Raw genomic sequence first — 15234 nt, forward strand, 5'->3', positions numbered from 1 at the left:
CAAATCACGGCCGCCTCAGTTTACAGTCCACTCTAATCTACACGTTATTGCACACATACACATACATACATTACTCCTTTCCTTCCAAGTCTTGGCAAATGATACAAAAATACAGACATTCATTTAAATTCTCTGACCTTTCCCTGGGTAGTCGGTACAGACAGGTATGCTTACAAATCCGAAACAGGTTCTATTTTTTATCTATCTATTTTTTATCTCTATATTTGCAGAGTATATTCAGGGTTCAGACCATCAGGAAAAACATTTCATATTGCTTGGGAACTCTGTCAGATGGTAGACCCACCCATCATCTAATCCTTGAATTCTGATGCACACCCACTCTTAAATAAATCAAATAAGAGTATTTCCTTTCTGTTTGCTGACGATAACATCAAGTTTTGCATATTGACTAATTGTGATGTGAACAAGGACAGGTGCTTCAACCTGCGAGATGTAGAAACAGGCTATAAAAGCACAAAGGTCCTGCTATCTCAATCATTACAACTCTGACTGCATCAAGGATGATCGACACGCTGTACTTCTTGGCATTGCTCAGCTCAGCGATGGCCTGGGGGGTATGTATGGCATGACTTAGATCCACTGATTCATCTTTATTCTTTGAGGATGATCTACTGTATCAGCATGTGACCATCTCTTTTTGTTGCCTGAAGCGCTTAGGCCTGTTGAGCGAGGGCAGTGCGAGGAATGGGACCGGAGGTGGAAGTGGGGACCGGTGCACCTGTGATGCCTTCTTGCCCAGTTCTACCTTTCCTATTAAAGACCTGGTGGTGGTAGAGCAGACAGCCGTGGAGATCTCACACAAACTGGAGCTGGAGATGGGCAAGGTGCACAGGCATATTGAAGCATACGAAAGTATATGATAACATATTTGAGACTTCAATAAAGAGTGTAAAATCTTCATTTTATTTCAGCTGGAGGACTATGAGATAAAGCTGACAGCTTATGAAGAGAGGATAATAGAGCTGTCAGTACTGATTGAAAAAATGGAAAAGAACCCCGATGCATACAATGATGCCGACAAGGTTGAGATAAAGATTGAGATCAAACAAGCGGAGGCTCTGATTAAAGAGCTGCACCTCTCCATTAAAGGCTCCACCACTGTCTTTGAGTCTCTGCATATACAGGTAAGTACATTTGATGGGAGTCAACGCATTAACAGTATAATGCCAATCCACAATGCCAAAACATATGTTTACACCCAGATCACAGTCATGGTGCAGACCCTGACTAGGCTGGAGCTGACCTACGACAAGAACCTGGTTCTGGTGACGCGTCGGGAGTATATCGAGGTGCAGCTTCAACTCGAGGAGTGCGAGAGACGACACCAGGAGCTTTTCAACCCGAACATTGGTAAGCTCACTCCTTACGATATTCACATCTAAAATCTAAGTTTTTTCGGACTCTAATTTCCCCTCTCTCTTTCTCTGCAGGTTCATGTGCACACACAGGTATCATCAAGGTCAGCAAGCCCGTTGTAAGCCAACTGAATGCCAATCTTAATGCAGGCTACAAATATGGAGGCTGGGGGAAAGACTCAAAGCCTATTCCTGACAGAGAATCTATGTACTGGTACTCCGGGTACTCCAGTGCTTCCATTGTTGACATCAGGCTTTACACTAACTACAAGAACCTCCTTTTGAGAAACCACTTTCAGCATCACAATTTACACAGCAGCTGGTATGGCACAGGGAACAATTTCATCTTCCGTGACAACACTCTCTATTATCAGATCAACAACCCGTTTGGGTTGGCCAAACTGAATTTCACCACAGGGAAATATGAGTCCAAGGTTATTCCTAGAGCCAGCAGCAGGTTCTCCTACACCAACTCCCCCAATCAGAACTTTGACTTTGCGGCTGATGAAAGCGGCCTGTGGGTGACCTATGCCAATGAGGAGTCTGCTGGTCGGATGGTCATTGCTAAAATAAACGAGCTTTCTTTTGGGGTTGAGGAGGAATGGCAGACCAGTGTCTATAAACCAGGCGTGAGCAATGCCTTCATGGTGTGTGGCGTTCTGTATGCAGTCAAAACAGTTGATATCAAAACAGAAGAGATATTTTACAAATACGACACCAAAACCAAACAAGAGAGCTACATCAGTGTTCCCTTTGAACGGTTCCAGGATAAGTATTCCAACCTGGACTTCAATCCCACTGACCAGAAGCTGTACATGTACAATGATGGCTACTATGTTAACTACCACCTGTGGTTTAACTACACCACTAAAGCCACAGTGGAACCACCACTTATTTTGTCCTAAATCTGTATCTGTGACTTTAGCAGTGATTATATCTCTAGTTTTCCTCTTGAAGTTCATAAAGTGCATTAATTAAACTTCTTGATTTATAATAAATTATCTCAAGCATTGAAAATGTGTCAAGTGTTTCCTTGTTCAGATGTGATGAGTGTTTTTTATATTTATACTCTCTTTACCCACTCATTCTATACCTTCAAATTGAATTATAGTCAATAGGTGAAGGATCATCTAACTGTTGTTATTGTCCTTTATATTTGTTTGTTTTTACACTGAAGGAGTGTAAAAATGCCCAACAGATTTCTAATGATACATCAAACATTATATATCTGTTTTCCCATACTTGATAAGCAGTAGAACATAATAACTACATACATACAAAGGAATGAATCTATTTCCACTATTATTAGATTCTGTTTGGCATATACTGTGTATTACACTTGATTAGAAAATGCTGGATTGCAGGATCAATGAATGTGGTTTCTTAGTAGTTATAATGTGTGTACAAACTACCAATGTTGGCTCAATGGGTGATGCAACCTAATACATACATATTTGGAAGTGATAGACCTGTGCAATAGATTGTTTTCACCTTTTTTGTAATACGGTACATCTGTTTTAGTGAGCCAGGCAAGGTAGACACAACAATATATATATATATATATATATATATATATATATATATAGTAAAAGCATTGATGTTTAAATTATCATATTTATTATCAAATTAAAGTTACTTATGGCTGAATTATCTAGCAGACTCAAATTCAGGGTCCCTGTCCCATTTTCACAACTGCAACCCTTGAATAGAACAGAGTCATCGTTATTTCTATTAGTAACACTATTCCTTTTTTATACCATGACAAGTTAAAGGTGGGGTAGGTAATTTTGGAGAAACCAGCTCGAGTGCGCTGGAATTTGAAAATACACAGCCGGAAAAAATCTGCCACTTCCTTACAGAGCCCCTCCTCCAACACACACGAACGTGCACATGACCAATGAGGGCACGAGATACATTTGTGCACAGATGGAAGGCTGACAGGCAGGTAGGCCATCCAGTTTTTTTAGCCGGGCTGGCTAAAATTATTGGTCGTACTTTTTACAGTACTACGGCTTCCTCAGATGACATTTTTTTATGGATTTTTTGTAAAAGCACTTAAGATATTCATTACTATCGGGATGTTAAGAGCATTCCATGGAATATGACAAAAAGTGTATTGTTGTATATTGATTATGGACTACGACATGGAGGTTGACCGTTTATTCAACACGTTGTTTCACACGCTCTCATGACAACACAACAACATTAACTGTATCCGGTTCACACATCCCAAAACCCTGGTGCCATCTTAAAGGCACAGTCACACCTGGTGTGACACATACATAACATTTATCTCGAGCTGGTTTCTCAAGCTTACCTACTTACCTACTTTTAATGTCTGCTTTTTAGCAGATAATAACAAATATCCCAACAAGATTAATAAAGGAAAAAAATGTAATACTCTAATCATGTACGTTTTGCACCTCACTATGACAACAATCCAATGGGAGGGTGAAACGGCAATGAACAGCAGAAATAATATGCATCAGTAGCTCGTTAGTTAAGGTTCATTTGTTTCCTTAAGTTGGTCAAGGATGACACAATGAAATAAAAAATTCTACATTGTAATGATATTAATCATTAATCATGGCTCTGTAACATAATTCTCCCAGTGAGCTATTCCAGTGAGACGGCATGCAATGAAACAGGGACAAGCACATCTGAAGGAAATGCACCCATAATTAATTAATCAATCAATCAGACCTGTGTAGAGGCAGACTGAAGGGGACACGCAGCAGATATATTCAGTGTTTGGGGAGGGACCACCTACTGTGATTACATGATAGTTAAATTCCTTTGTTAATTAATTGAAACGTTTAAACCGTTGATTCCACTACAGCTGAAAACCGATAGATTTGAAGAAAAAAGTGGTCGTCATCAATACAGGCAACACCAGAACTCTAGCAGCAGCTCTTTCTTTTTTTCTTTTTTTTCTTTTCCTTCTCATTTACTTTCATTTTCTTAGACTTGTTTCATCTGGTTTTTGACAGACTGGTTTTTACTAACATAACAGTTCAGGTATTGTTTGATCATTTTGTTGATGGGGAGAATGATAATGTCTGCATTGTGTTCTTAATGTTTTTACAATATGAAGAATGACCACATCAAATCAATGGTATGTCATTTGGTGTCCAAGGAGGACAGGAATGATTATACCGGATGCACAACAGGTGTAGTCATGTAAATCTTGATGTATGTTTTTTTGAAAAATAAATGAATAAAAATAAAGTAAAAAAAACGTCTTTGACTCCAAATTGTTGCACTTGATAGGTTCAATTTTATGTATAAAAACGCCAGCTATACAACGTATGTGTTATGTAATAATAATAGTCATCATAACTGCAAACAATCTCTTTTCGGGAGTTGAAATCAGCATTTTACTAAAAGTTTTTCCACTATGGCTCAGTGTCTCCTTCCCATGAACTACGCTGATTAAAAGCACAACACAAGTCACATGCATACGATTATGCAATTTACAATGTGGAGTAAACTATACAAAGAAGCAATTTGATTATTTCATTCACAACACAGTGAGAACTGACTTTTAGGGTAATAACTATACAAACAAACACAACCTGTTAAGCAGGATATATCATAAATTATGCAATTATATTAAACAGCCTGACACAGTGTGTGCCTGAGGATATGATGATCCCTATCTAACACTTGCGACATTCACCTAACAGGCCATAAAGATTATGAGGCTCAACAAATGGCATTTTTCTCATCCACACCCCGATGTTCTGATCAAACCTGACTTCTTCCTCAAATGTTATTGTGAGCAAACAAGGATAAGGCAATTGATCCTGGGCTGCTTGTGAATGAACAGCTGGTCTTGTGTTGAAGTTCCAGGCAGCTCAATTAACAACTATGGGAAGAGAGAAGGTGTTGCTGATGAAATGATAAGAGCTGTCCTTAAAAGCGTGGAATAAGGCTGCAGAGGAGACACTTGAGAGGTAAACTGAGACAGGATGCTTCCAATTCTGCTGCTGCTGCTGCTCAGTCCTGCTTTGGCCTGGATTGTAAGTGAACTTTCTTTAACATTTGCAGGAGATATGGGTCATTTATTATAATCAACTTTAACGGCAATATCTTTACTTTTTGATTATCAGCCCGTGCATGACTGGGAGTCCGGCAATGTGACTGCTTCAGTGGGTGAGTCCGGTCAGTGTGTTTGTCACGTGTATCTGCCCGAAATCACCTTCCCTGCAGACCGGGTTGAGCACATGCAGCAAGTCAGCCATGATCTGATCCTGGAGGTGGACATTCAGATGAACAAGGTGCAGTAAGATTGATTAATACGGTAATCTTCCAAGCATTTTCTATATATTTTGGTGACATCTTCATGCTGATTTTCTTCACTCTTTCAGATGATAAGCTATGTGGGTACGTTGGAGGGCTACTTGAAGGAACTGTCAGACTTGACTGTGAGAGTGTCCATGCTGGAGAGCAGTGCTGACAAATACATCAAACTGGACTTTGAGCTGCTCAGGATTGAGCTCAGAGAGTTTGAAGTGCTGGTGTCTCAGCTCAAAGACTCCCTCAACTCCACCTCTCCCATGTTTGACAGTCTGTATATTGAGGTGAAAGAGCTATTTACTTAATAACTTTTAATTAACATAGATTTCTTCTTTATTAGAATAACAAATTTACACTTGTTTTTTTGTTTTTTTCCCAGATCCGTAACATGACCCTCATTGTGAACCAATTGGAGACGTTCGACAAGAGCAACCTGGAGGTGATCCGCCTTGAGTTGGCTAAGCTGCAGAAGAAACTGGAGGATTGCCAGAAGGACCATGATGTAATCAAGCCAGATATTGGTAAGTCAACTATTCAACTGATGGTGGATAACAGATCAGAAAAATGTTGGCCTCTCAAATATGGAGATTTCCTGCTTTTCTCTGTTTTGTATCAAATTAAACATCTTTGGGTTTCGGACTGACGTATCAAGACATTTAGAGACATCCCCTTGGACTTGGAGAAACTGGGATGAACTTTCTTTACTATTTTTGACATTTTTAAGACCAAACAATTGACCTAGAAAATATTTCGAAGAGCATTTAACGGTTAAATTCAGCTATATTGTAAGGTTTAAAAATAATAATTAGCTTCTTTCTTTCTTGTTTCCAGGCAACTGCAATGGCACAGGAATCATGAGCATTGGCAAGCCAATGGTGGTCCAACTGAATGCTCATTTGAATGCAGGTTATCAATATGGGGGCTGGGGAAAAGACTCCAAACCTGTAAGAGGCTATGAATCAATGTACTTCTACGGTGCGTACACCAGTCACTATATATATGACTTCTATTTGTACTCCAACTATGAAAACCTGATTCTGAGGTCAGCATTGAAACACCATGACTTACCAAATGGGTGGGAAGGTACCGGTAACAATTACATTGTACATAGTAACACCATATATTACCAGCACAACACTCCTTTCAGCATGAGCAAACTGAACCTGACCACTGTCAAATATGACTACAGAGTGATCCCATCTGCTAGTGCAAGTTTCTCGTACAGTTATTCACCCCATCAGAACATGGACTTTTCAGCAGATGAAAATGGCTTGTGGGTAATGTATGCCACAGAGGCGAGCAAAGGTAAAATTGTCATTGCTAAAATAGATGAGAAATCTTTCGGCATTGAGAATGAGTGGAGCACCACTGCGTACAAGCAGTTGGCTGGCAACGCTTTCATGGCCTGTGGAGTTATGTACGCCACCAGGTCAGTGGATCTGACCACAGAGGAGATCTTCTATGCGTACGACACCAGGACCAATGAGGAGAAACACCTCAGCATCCACTTCTCAAAGTTCCAGGAGAAATACACCAACCTGCATTACAATCCTACCGATCAGAAGCTCTACATGTACAACAATGGCTACTATGTGTCCTACAATGTGAGGTTTGACAAATAATGATGACTCCTCTCTGTGATGTACGTATAGTGATCGATACGATGAATCTGTATTTACTCAATTCCTCACTGCAGGTCTATAATTCTGTGTACTGTATCATATAGACTGTCTTTTCCTGAATAAAATCTAACTGAAGCATTCCAATTGGGTCAATTGCCTTGACTTTTTATGCAAATAAATAATGCTGCTACACAATGTTTTAATATATACAACATTAAAAGAAATGGCACGATTGAAGATTTGTTTTAGATAATTAAAACAAGCAACAATTAAAAGTGCTTATATATCATTAAAAGTAAGATCCAGTATGTTCAATCTAGTATTCACATGTCTGTTTTTTTCATAAGAATTAAAGTAGACAGATCCATTTATCATACTGTACATTTGTAATTGAATAGTTTGTTTAGAAGGGTTTTAAATCAAATGAAATATGGATCCAAGGGTGAAGGTTGCCAGAGCTGATGTCCATGTGCCATAAACATATACACAGTGTTTATTTTTTAACAAAAACAATACAAAGATGCAAGTACAGTAAAAACAGTACTTCCCATGTAATGTTGTTTTTCAAACTTAGAGGAACAGGAAGATTCAACAATAATTTGCTCTGTTAAACGACATTTGCAGTTTTTTTTTATATTAAACCTATTAGCCTACCCTACAGTCCCAGCTAATCAAAAATAAAAACTGAATGAAATGAGAAATTGAAATTAAATATCTCAAGTCTAGTGAAAGTAACTGGTAGTTTTTGATCCTCTGATGGTGATGCTAATCAGGAAACTGTGAATCCAAAAAATAAGGGAATATTTGATTGTGTTAGTATAACCTGTACAGCACTGTATCAGGCAATTTCTAGCATAATAGAGCAGGTATTAATATATTAAAAACGTTCATCCGGTATAAAACATGCATTACACTAAATACGACCCCTTCTTTCTTTTTAGATAAGGTTGCAGCATCTGATACACCACAGGCCTCCTCCTCTCCTACCATCCTGCTTGATTTTACCCCCCCCCCCCCCCCCCGCTCCTCCTCCTCTGTAAACCGGCCCTCCCTTGGGAAGGAAACCACTCTCCTTTGTGATGTGACTGGAGCCTGGCTCCATCTGGTACTGAGCACCACGACCCTGCAGATTATAGATTCTGGGCAGGGTGATACCTCCATTCATAGTGGATGGGACACATTAAATAAATACAGCAATAATATTATACATTTCATAGAGGATGTGTCATTAGACAACACAGTGGCATTTCGGAAGTAAAACAATCAGGGTTAAAAATGTCCTTCAGTCAGTGCACACAAAAACAGTACTGTCTCTTTAAATTTGCCACTATCTGTCAGGTTTGGAGGATGGGAAGCACGAGCCCTCTGTGAAATGGGACCTTTGACTGACATCACGCTCAGTCAATCAGAAGCCTTGCCTCAGCTCCCTACTCCTCCCTGCTCCTCAGAGGAGGGCGTTAGGCTGCTGGAGGCACTAGCCGCTGCCCGCTGCTGATGCTGCCGCTGCTGCCGCTGCTGCCGCTGGATGGTGGAGGGTCCGAGGCATGGAAGCCTCACACTCACATCAGGTACAGTACGCTGTGTATCTGCCTGTTTCCGGTGCTATGGTTTTATTTCTTTACCATGGTTGATAGCCAGTTGTTTTGCTGTGGGAGTGCATGCTGCTAGTAAGATGATGATGGGGGAGACTGGGGATGGCGCTGTGCGTTTCATAACACTCCTTAGATGATGTCGCCTCCTTGACTGTTACCAGGATGGGGTGTGTGATGTTTGTGTTTCAGTGTGTAGGCCAATTCCCTCCTCAAGGGAAATAAACGTTATATTTCAGATCAATGGGAGCTATTATAGTCACCATTAGCCTTCTCTGTCTGACTGTTGATACATCTCAATATGTAACAAAAGCTAATTGCATAATATTTGATGATTTGATGTGTCAGCACATGTATTAGAAATAATCCACTTCCTGTGATTTGGTTGATGTATTTAGACCACACTGTACCATATATGTCTTGGGTAGTATAGTCAGATTGCTGTGTGGACACCCTCTCCAGTGTAACATTTAGGTTATCCGGTTGGAGATACATGACTACCTTATTTCCCCTAAAGACACACGACAATGTGCCTCATTGCTCTGAGTCACCTCCCTATCATCTTGGACGTTTGCTACACTGCTTCTTTCCATTCATCATTCAGAAATAGTAGACACAGGCTTGTACTCACTTCCTGTGCTGGTCTGGAGGTTAACTCTTTGTTTCCACTGGTTCAGATGATCATGCTCTGGTACAGAGACCTCTACCTTAGATGCACTGGGGGCAGACACACAAAGAGCCCAGTGACAACAGACAGAGATGTGTCCTACTGTTGATAAGATAAGGGAGCAAAGGTAAGTGCCAAGTTAACTCAAGTAAGATTTGTTTACGACCATTCAAAATTAGGTTTCAGTTTCTTATTCAACAAGACACAACTTGACTTTCTACCATGTTTGAATTGGATGTAATTTCGAACTTTTCATGTTGTGCTCAGGCCCATCCGGTCCTTGACGGGTACAAAACAAGGCAGCGATGGCGAAGAGAGATTACCTGGTGGAGGCGGCCAAGCAGATCCACATGGCCCTGGACAGCGAGGTCAATGAGGACTATGAGGCCGCTTTCAGCTACTACAAGAACGGGGTGGACTTGCTGCTCAATGGGGTTCAGCGTAAGTGGACGACATTTGGTCTGTCACACCATTGGTTAAGACTTTGTGATAAAGAGCCATTGGAAGAGGAGTGTTGGCATAAGTCATGTGATTGGAACATGTGGACCAGAATAAAAACAGGAAGTCACAAACCAAAGGTTAAACAGAGATTTCCCTGTGTTAGCTGTGTGGAACCAATCCTTAACCCAGGAGCAGAGGTGTGCTCCGGTCAGGATCACACAGCTGCAGTTACTTCACTTTACATTATTGTGTAATAGAGCTTCACTTTTTTTTTATAGTGGACCCAAACAAGGAGCGTCGGGAGGCTGTCAAGAGGAAAACAACCCAGTATCTCAAGAGAGCTGAAGAGATCTTCATAACGCATTTGCAGGACAACCTAGGGAAGGGAAGTTCTCACTTAGGGGTAAGACTGTCATCCTTTACTGTCATTCACAAAAAGTAAAGCTAAACTCTAATTGTAGGGTTGAGTTATTTACAGCAGTCACGTATTATTGGCTAATATTGTCGTATCAGCATTTTTTGCTTGTTCTCCTTGTGAGTTGAACATAAAAAAGCACGACCTAGCCTACTTTGAAACTTTATGCTCAAAATAGCCTTAATAATCTAAAATACTGCGATATTTCTTTCTCATGGGTTGCTTTAATCACCAGGGTTACAGCAGTCTGAGATTCCGTCCAATCAGACACTTGAGCTCGCCGGTGGAGGACCTGGAGATGTGTAAGGTGGTGGGGGTGACTGATAAGGTAAGACAGAAACACTTACCACCATTGTTTCCATTTGAGTGATGTATTTGAGTATTGACACTCCTTGATTTGTTTTTCATTTCAAAGGTCCTGATTGTCCAAAGCATGGTCAACAAGGAGACGTTTGTCGTGAAGGTGAGTCAGTTTTCTTGTATGTTTAGATATTTAAGGAAACCAGAAATGAGTAAGAAAATTGGCCATTCCTTTGTTACATTTACATCTTTAAGATCCATCCAGTGTTAGCGGATATGTTTCGGGGGTTGTTGTCTGGCAGCGAGCCAGCCCTCTGTGGCAGGCCAGTCGATGGATGCTCTCTCCCTCCTGTCTCCCCCAGTATCATCCTGCATTGATCTTCCTGAGAGCTCTCACCCTTTTAGCCTATGCAAGTGCACCTCACATTGCAGTGACCATAGAGACCTGGTTACACACAGGCACTGAACTCTAAAAGGGCAATCCAAGCAGTCTTTTTTCTTTTTCTTTTAACCATGTCTGATTTAATACCATGTTGCTTCCATATTAATAAGTGCATATTTAAAAGATCTGTCAATGTGTCTGTGTGTGTGTGTGTGTGTCTGTGTGTGTGTGTGTGTGTGTGTGTGTGTGTGTGTGTGTGTGTGTGTGTGTGTGTGTGTGTGTGTGTGTGTGTGTGTGTGTGTGTGTGTGTTCTTGCAGAGTCTGGTCAAGTCGAGCTGGGAGAGCAGGGATAAGCCAACCATCATTCCTCAGGGGGTTCCCTACATGGTTAAGCTGCTCAGATATTATGTCAGCGAGGATGCTGTGTACCTGCATCTCGAACATGTCAAAGGTGAGCGGATAGCTCTGTCCTCCTGTGTTGTTTGTCCCTTTAGAGTTTAGACTAGTGGGAAGAAAACATTCACAAAACACACTATTTCGTGACTTAAGTTTTCATAAAAATTCACAAAAAGATTCACATTTTTTAATGCATGGTTTGCATAATGAAACATAACATTTCAGAAACTTGTAATACTACGAACATTTCTTAGTGTAAGTGTTAAATTGGTTACATTTTAAGTTAAATCTAGGCTATAAGCTTAAGATTGTTGGCTTATTTACCTGCAGTGTCTTGCAAATCATGTGGACACAAGTTTAAAGGTCGTTTTCTCGCAAAAAAACATTGATGAACCTTGTTTTAAAAAAGAATAAAATCAAGTTTCATGTCAACCTATTTATTAGTTCGTTATTTTAAGAGTGCACCTGCTCCTACATGTTTATATGATCTATATTTTCTTCCCTTATCATCCCAGGTGGGAAGCTCTTCTCCAAGCTGCACAAGCTGCGGAACGAGAAGGCCAAGGAACACCCAGAATGCATCGCTTCTGGCCAGCCCAGCATCAAGCTGAAGACCAGCTACACCTCACCCACAATCAGCACAGACTACCAGCACAACAGCAGAGGGAGCACAGGAGTGATTCCAGTGAAACTGAGCGATGAGAGCCCAGACACAGACTTCCCCTCGTCCTGGGACGAGACCCAGCAACGCCTGGAGAGCTGCGGCACTCACTCCTACATCGAGGAGACGGGTTGTCTTCAGAACACGCGCTCCGCAGCCTCGTTTTATACCAAGCTCGATCGGCTGACTCTGAATTCTAGCCTGAAGAGGACACAGGCCAACACCCGCATCCACACACCAGCTCCCAGTTTGTGTTTGCACCCCAGTCAAACTCAGGACCACTCTTCTCTTCCTCTCTCCTGTTCTCGGGTCAGTCAAGCTCTCGGTGTCATGTCAGATCCCCACAAAACACAGGCTGCAATGGGACTGACAGAGTGCAGCGCAGAGTTTGAAGTCGCTTGGAAAGCTGCGGATCCAGCTCACAACTCGGAGCACATAAACCCCTATGCAGTGACTGACTGTCTTTTAAAAAGCACGCCAGGACAAACACCACCTCGTACAAACCAGACCTCATGTAAAAATAGCAGTCTAACTTCCTCACCTGCCATCTTGCATCTTCCTCTCCATTGCCAAACCCAGATCCGTGGCAGGGCATCATGGGAAACCAACGGCTCTAACCAAGAATCGGTTTTGAGTGGCAGCTCTGCAGATACAGTTTCAGACTTAAAGCAGGAGCACAGCAGTCCCACCGCAGAGGGCATGTTGGTCATCAAGAGCACAGACAGGGCAGTGTTTTCTGAGCACACAGACACTTCAGAAAGCTCCTGTCACTCCTCGGCTACCCTCTGCCACAACATAGCAGAGAAACAGGGGACATTTCTGGGGGAAACACGTTCAAATGACGGTGTAGAGGAGGCCTGCGAAGTGCTGAGTCACGGAGAGAAGGTGGCACCTGTGAAAAAGCGATCCTTTGTGAGCTGGTTCTCCACAGGCCCTGCTGAAGCCCCGCCCCACAGGAACGGAGAGGATGTGTCTGTTAAATCTGAAGGATTGGGGGGGCAGTGGGAGGAGGACATCATAGAGGTGGATGGATGGTGCCACACGCCTAGGGTCCCCGTGGAAACCTCCAGGTCTGCAGATAAGGCCATGCACACCTGCTGGGGGCTCTCGGAAGCAGAGGTCCGCGTCTGGGGGGCTCAGGTCCTGCTGGCTCTGGAGAGTCTGCATCAGCAGGGCATTCTGTGTCGGGACCTCAACCCTAGAAACGTTCTGCTCACCAGCAACGGTGAGTTCATCATTATAGTAAGAGAATGCATGTGGAGAACGTACATACTTCTGATTTTGACCATACTCAATGTCTTCACAGGGAAAGTGTGTCTGACTTTTTTCGGACAGTGGAGTGAGGTTCAGTCAGAGATCTGCTCCAAAGCCATGGAACAGATGTACTGCGCTCCAGGTAAACATATGTATTACTGTAAGCTCAACCCAGAGCTGGAATGTAATTGAGCATATTTACTCAAGTACTGTTTTTAATGCATGTGCCTAACTGCTTTATTACAGTCTTTGTAACCCCCATGTTCTTCTAGATGTGGTCATTGTTCAATCTTTGTGATAAACTGAAAGATTCAGTGTTGATTTACGGGTAGATTGATTCTCATACTTTTAAAGATAAATAAATCATTCAAAACCTCTCTTGGATCAGCTTGAAAATGCAAAGTAAAAGCAGGGATGTTTTTGTTATCCAATGAAAAGTTGACCTTTACAGATAGGTCAGTAGGTCAGCAAACCTTTGTCTTTTAAAGTATGACCTATGACGCTGTAGACGTAACTAACCAACAGTATATTAAAGTGTTAATATTTACACAACCATAAACATCTGAAGCAGTAAAATGCAACATTGAAATTATATAGCAGTATTATTAATACATGATATATAATTGTTCCACACAGAGGGGGAATGTTTATGTAGCGCTTTTACATTTCATACTTGATTTGCTGATAATACTTACATAATTATGTTAAATTAAGGTTTTGCAATGTTTTAACTTATGATGGATTTGTTCAGTGGGGTTTTAGCACTTAGTCAAATTAGGTAAAAGTTTTACTAAAGAATCTGAATATTTCTCACCTCTGGCTTGGTGTTTAACTGCCACCTAGTGGCAAGATTAAGTCGGTTCACTTTCCTCTGAATAAGAAGCAAAGTTTCCATGAGTTTTGTGCATGAGTACAACTTAACTCGGCCCCTGTATGTTGACAGAAATTGGAGGCGTGTCCAGGATAACGGAGGCTTGTGATTGGTGGAGTCTTGGGGCTTTGCTCTTTGAACTCCTAACAGGAATGGTAAGCTTACACGCTAGAAACATCTTCAGTATTACAGTTATTTCTGCACATTACACCTTGACTTCCCTCTCTCTCTGCTCTCTGTGCCTGCAGCCACTGTGGCAGCTCCACCCAGCAGGGATCCACTCCCACACCCAGCTGCTCATCCCCAATCACCTGAGCGCTGCCGCCGCCTCTCTGCTCACTGAGGTCAGACTTCAGGCTTCTCTTCTGAACATTATGCTCAGTGTCAATACATGTTGAGATTTTATCTTACAGTGTTTCTCCATTATGCTGTTTCACAGTTGCTTCAGTTTGATGCGGGCTATCGCCTGGGTTCTGGTGGGGGGGGCGTCAGTGACATCAAGTGTCATCCCTTCTTCAGCAGCGTCTCATGGAAAGCTCTGAGCTGCTAGCAGGTGCTTCACCCCTGATCCCCGCGCTGGAATTGAAGTTAAAACACTGAATCCTACACATCTCGACTGGATTCAGCACCAGATGGCTTGTTTTCTGTGTACTGTTTTGCGCTTCCCAAAGAAGAAAGACAGTAAATACGGAAAAATGAACAAACCTGGTGAACCATGTCCCTGGTGAAACAGGAAACATCTATTTTAACTTCATGTATGATGGCCATTTTAGATACCCTGATGCAATTTTGGTACATTTAGGTTTTATAGTATCCATGCAGATTATAACAATGCATGAAAACTGACTTCGAACTGAATTCGACTAAATTCAGACAATTACAAATGTCTGCAGTCTCTGCCATTAAAGATTGTGAAGAAACAAAGATGTTAGGCAATAAATTGTTACCTTCTCTATCCCTG

The 15234-nt window shown here is 41.7% G+C and overlaps 3 protein-coding genes across 4 annotated transcripts; all 3 read left to right on the forward strand.

Annotated features, from left to right (window-relative positions):
* Positions 1 to 521: 521 nt before the first annotated feature.
* Positions 522 to 2281, forward strand: olfm4.1 (olfactomedin 4, tandem duplicate 1; the record flags this gene model as incomplete). Its single annotated transcript, XM_079641373.1, has 5 exons — positions 522 to 575; positions 672 to 845; positions 933 to 1145; positions 1224 to 1371; positions 1452 to 2281. The coding sequence occupies 5 exons, from the start codon at positions 522 to 524 to the stop codon at positions 2279 to 2281; spliced, it is 1419 nt and encodes a 472-aa protein (XP_079497499.1).
* Positions 2282 to 5331: 3050 nt separating this feature from the next.
* On the forward strand, positions 5332 to 7297 carry olfm4.2 (olfactomedin 4, tandem duplicate 2; the record flags this gene model as incomplete). The annotated part of the gene is made up of 5 exons (XM_079641648.1): positions 5332 to 5398; positions 5489 to 5656; positions 5747 to 5959; positions 6055 to 6196; positions 6507 to 7297. The coding sequence occupies exons 1-5, from the start codon at positions 5348 to 5350 to the stop codon at positions 7295 to 7297; spliced, it is 1365 nt and encodes a 454-aa protein (XP_079497774.1). The 5' UTR covers positions 5332 to 5347.
* A 1449-nt stretch (positions 7298 to 8746) lies between these two features.
* On the forward strand, positions 8747 to 15228 carry rps6kl1 (ribosomal protein S6 kinase-like 1). Of its 2 annotated transcripts, XM_079693581.1 has the most exons (12): positions 8747 to 8865; positions 9564 to 9680; positions 9821 to 9994; positions 10273 to 10397; positions 10645 to 10737; positions 10825 to 10872; positions 11410 to 11542; positions 12003 to 13373; positions 13455 to 13544; positions 14346 to 14428; positions 14522 to 14617; positions 14713 to 15228. In XM_079693581.1, exons 3-12 carry the CDS (start codon positions 9859 to 9861, stop codon positions 14821 to 14823), a joined length of 2286 nt encoding a protein of 761 aa, XP_079549707.1. In that variant the 5' UTR covers positions 8747 to 8865; positions 9564 to 9680; positions 9821 to 9858; the 3' UTR covers positions 14824 to 15228. The 2 variants fall into 2 exon arrangements, with proteins under 2 accessions (XP_079549707.1, XP_079549708.1); XM_079693582.1 differs by lacking the exons at positions 8747 to 8865; positions 9564 to 9680; positions 9821 to 9994 and having other exon boundaries at positions 10281 to 10397; positions 10653 to 10737.
* Positions 15229 to 15234: the final 6 nt, after the last annotated feature.

The sequence above is a fragment of the Notothenia rossii genome (genome assembly GCF_949606895.1).
Source record: "Notothenia rossii genome assembly, chromosome: 7".
In the NCBI taxonomy this organism is placed as follows: Eukaryota; Metazoa; Chordata; class Actinopteri; order Perciformes; family Nototheniidae; genus Notothenia; species Notothenia rossii.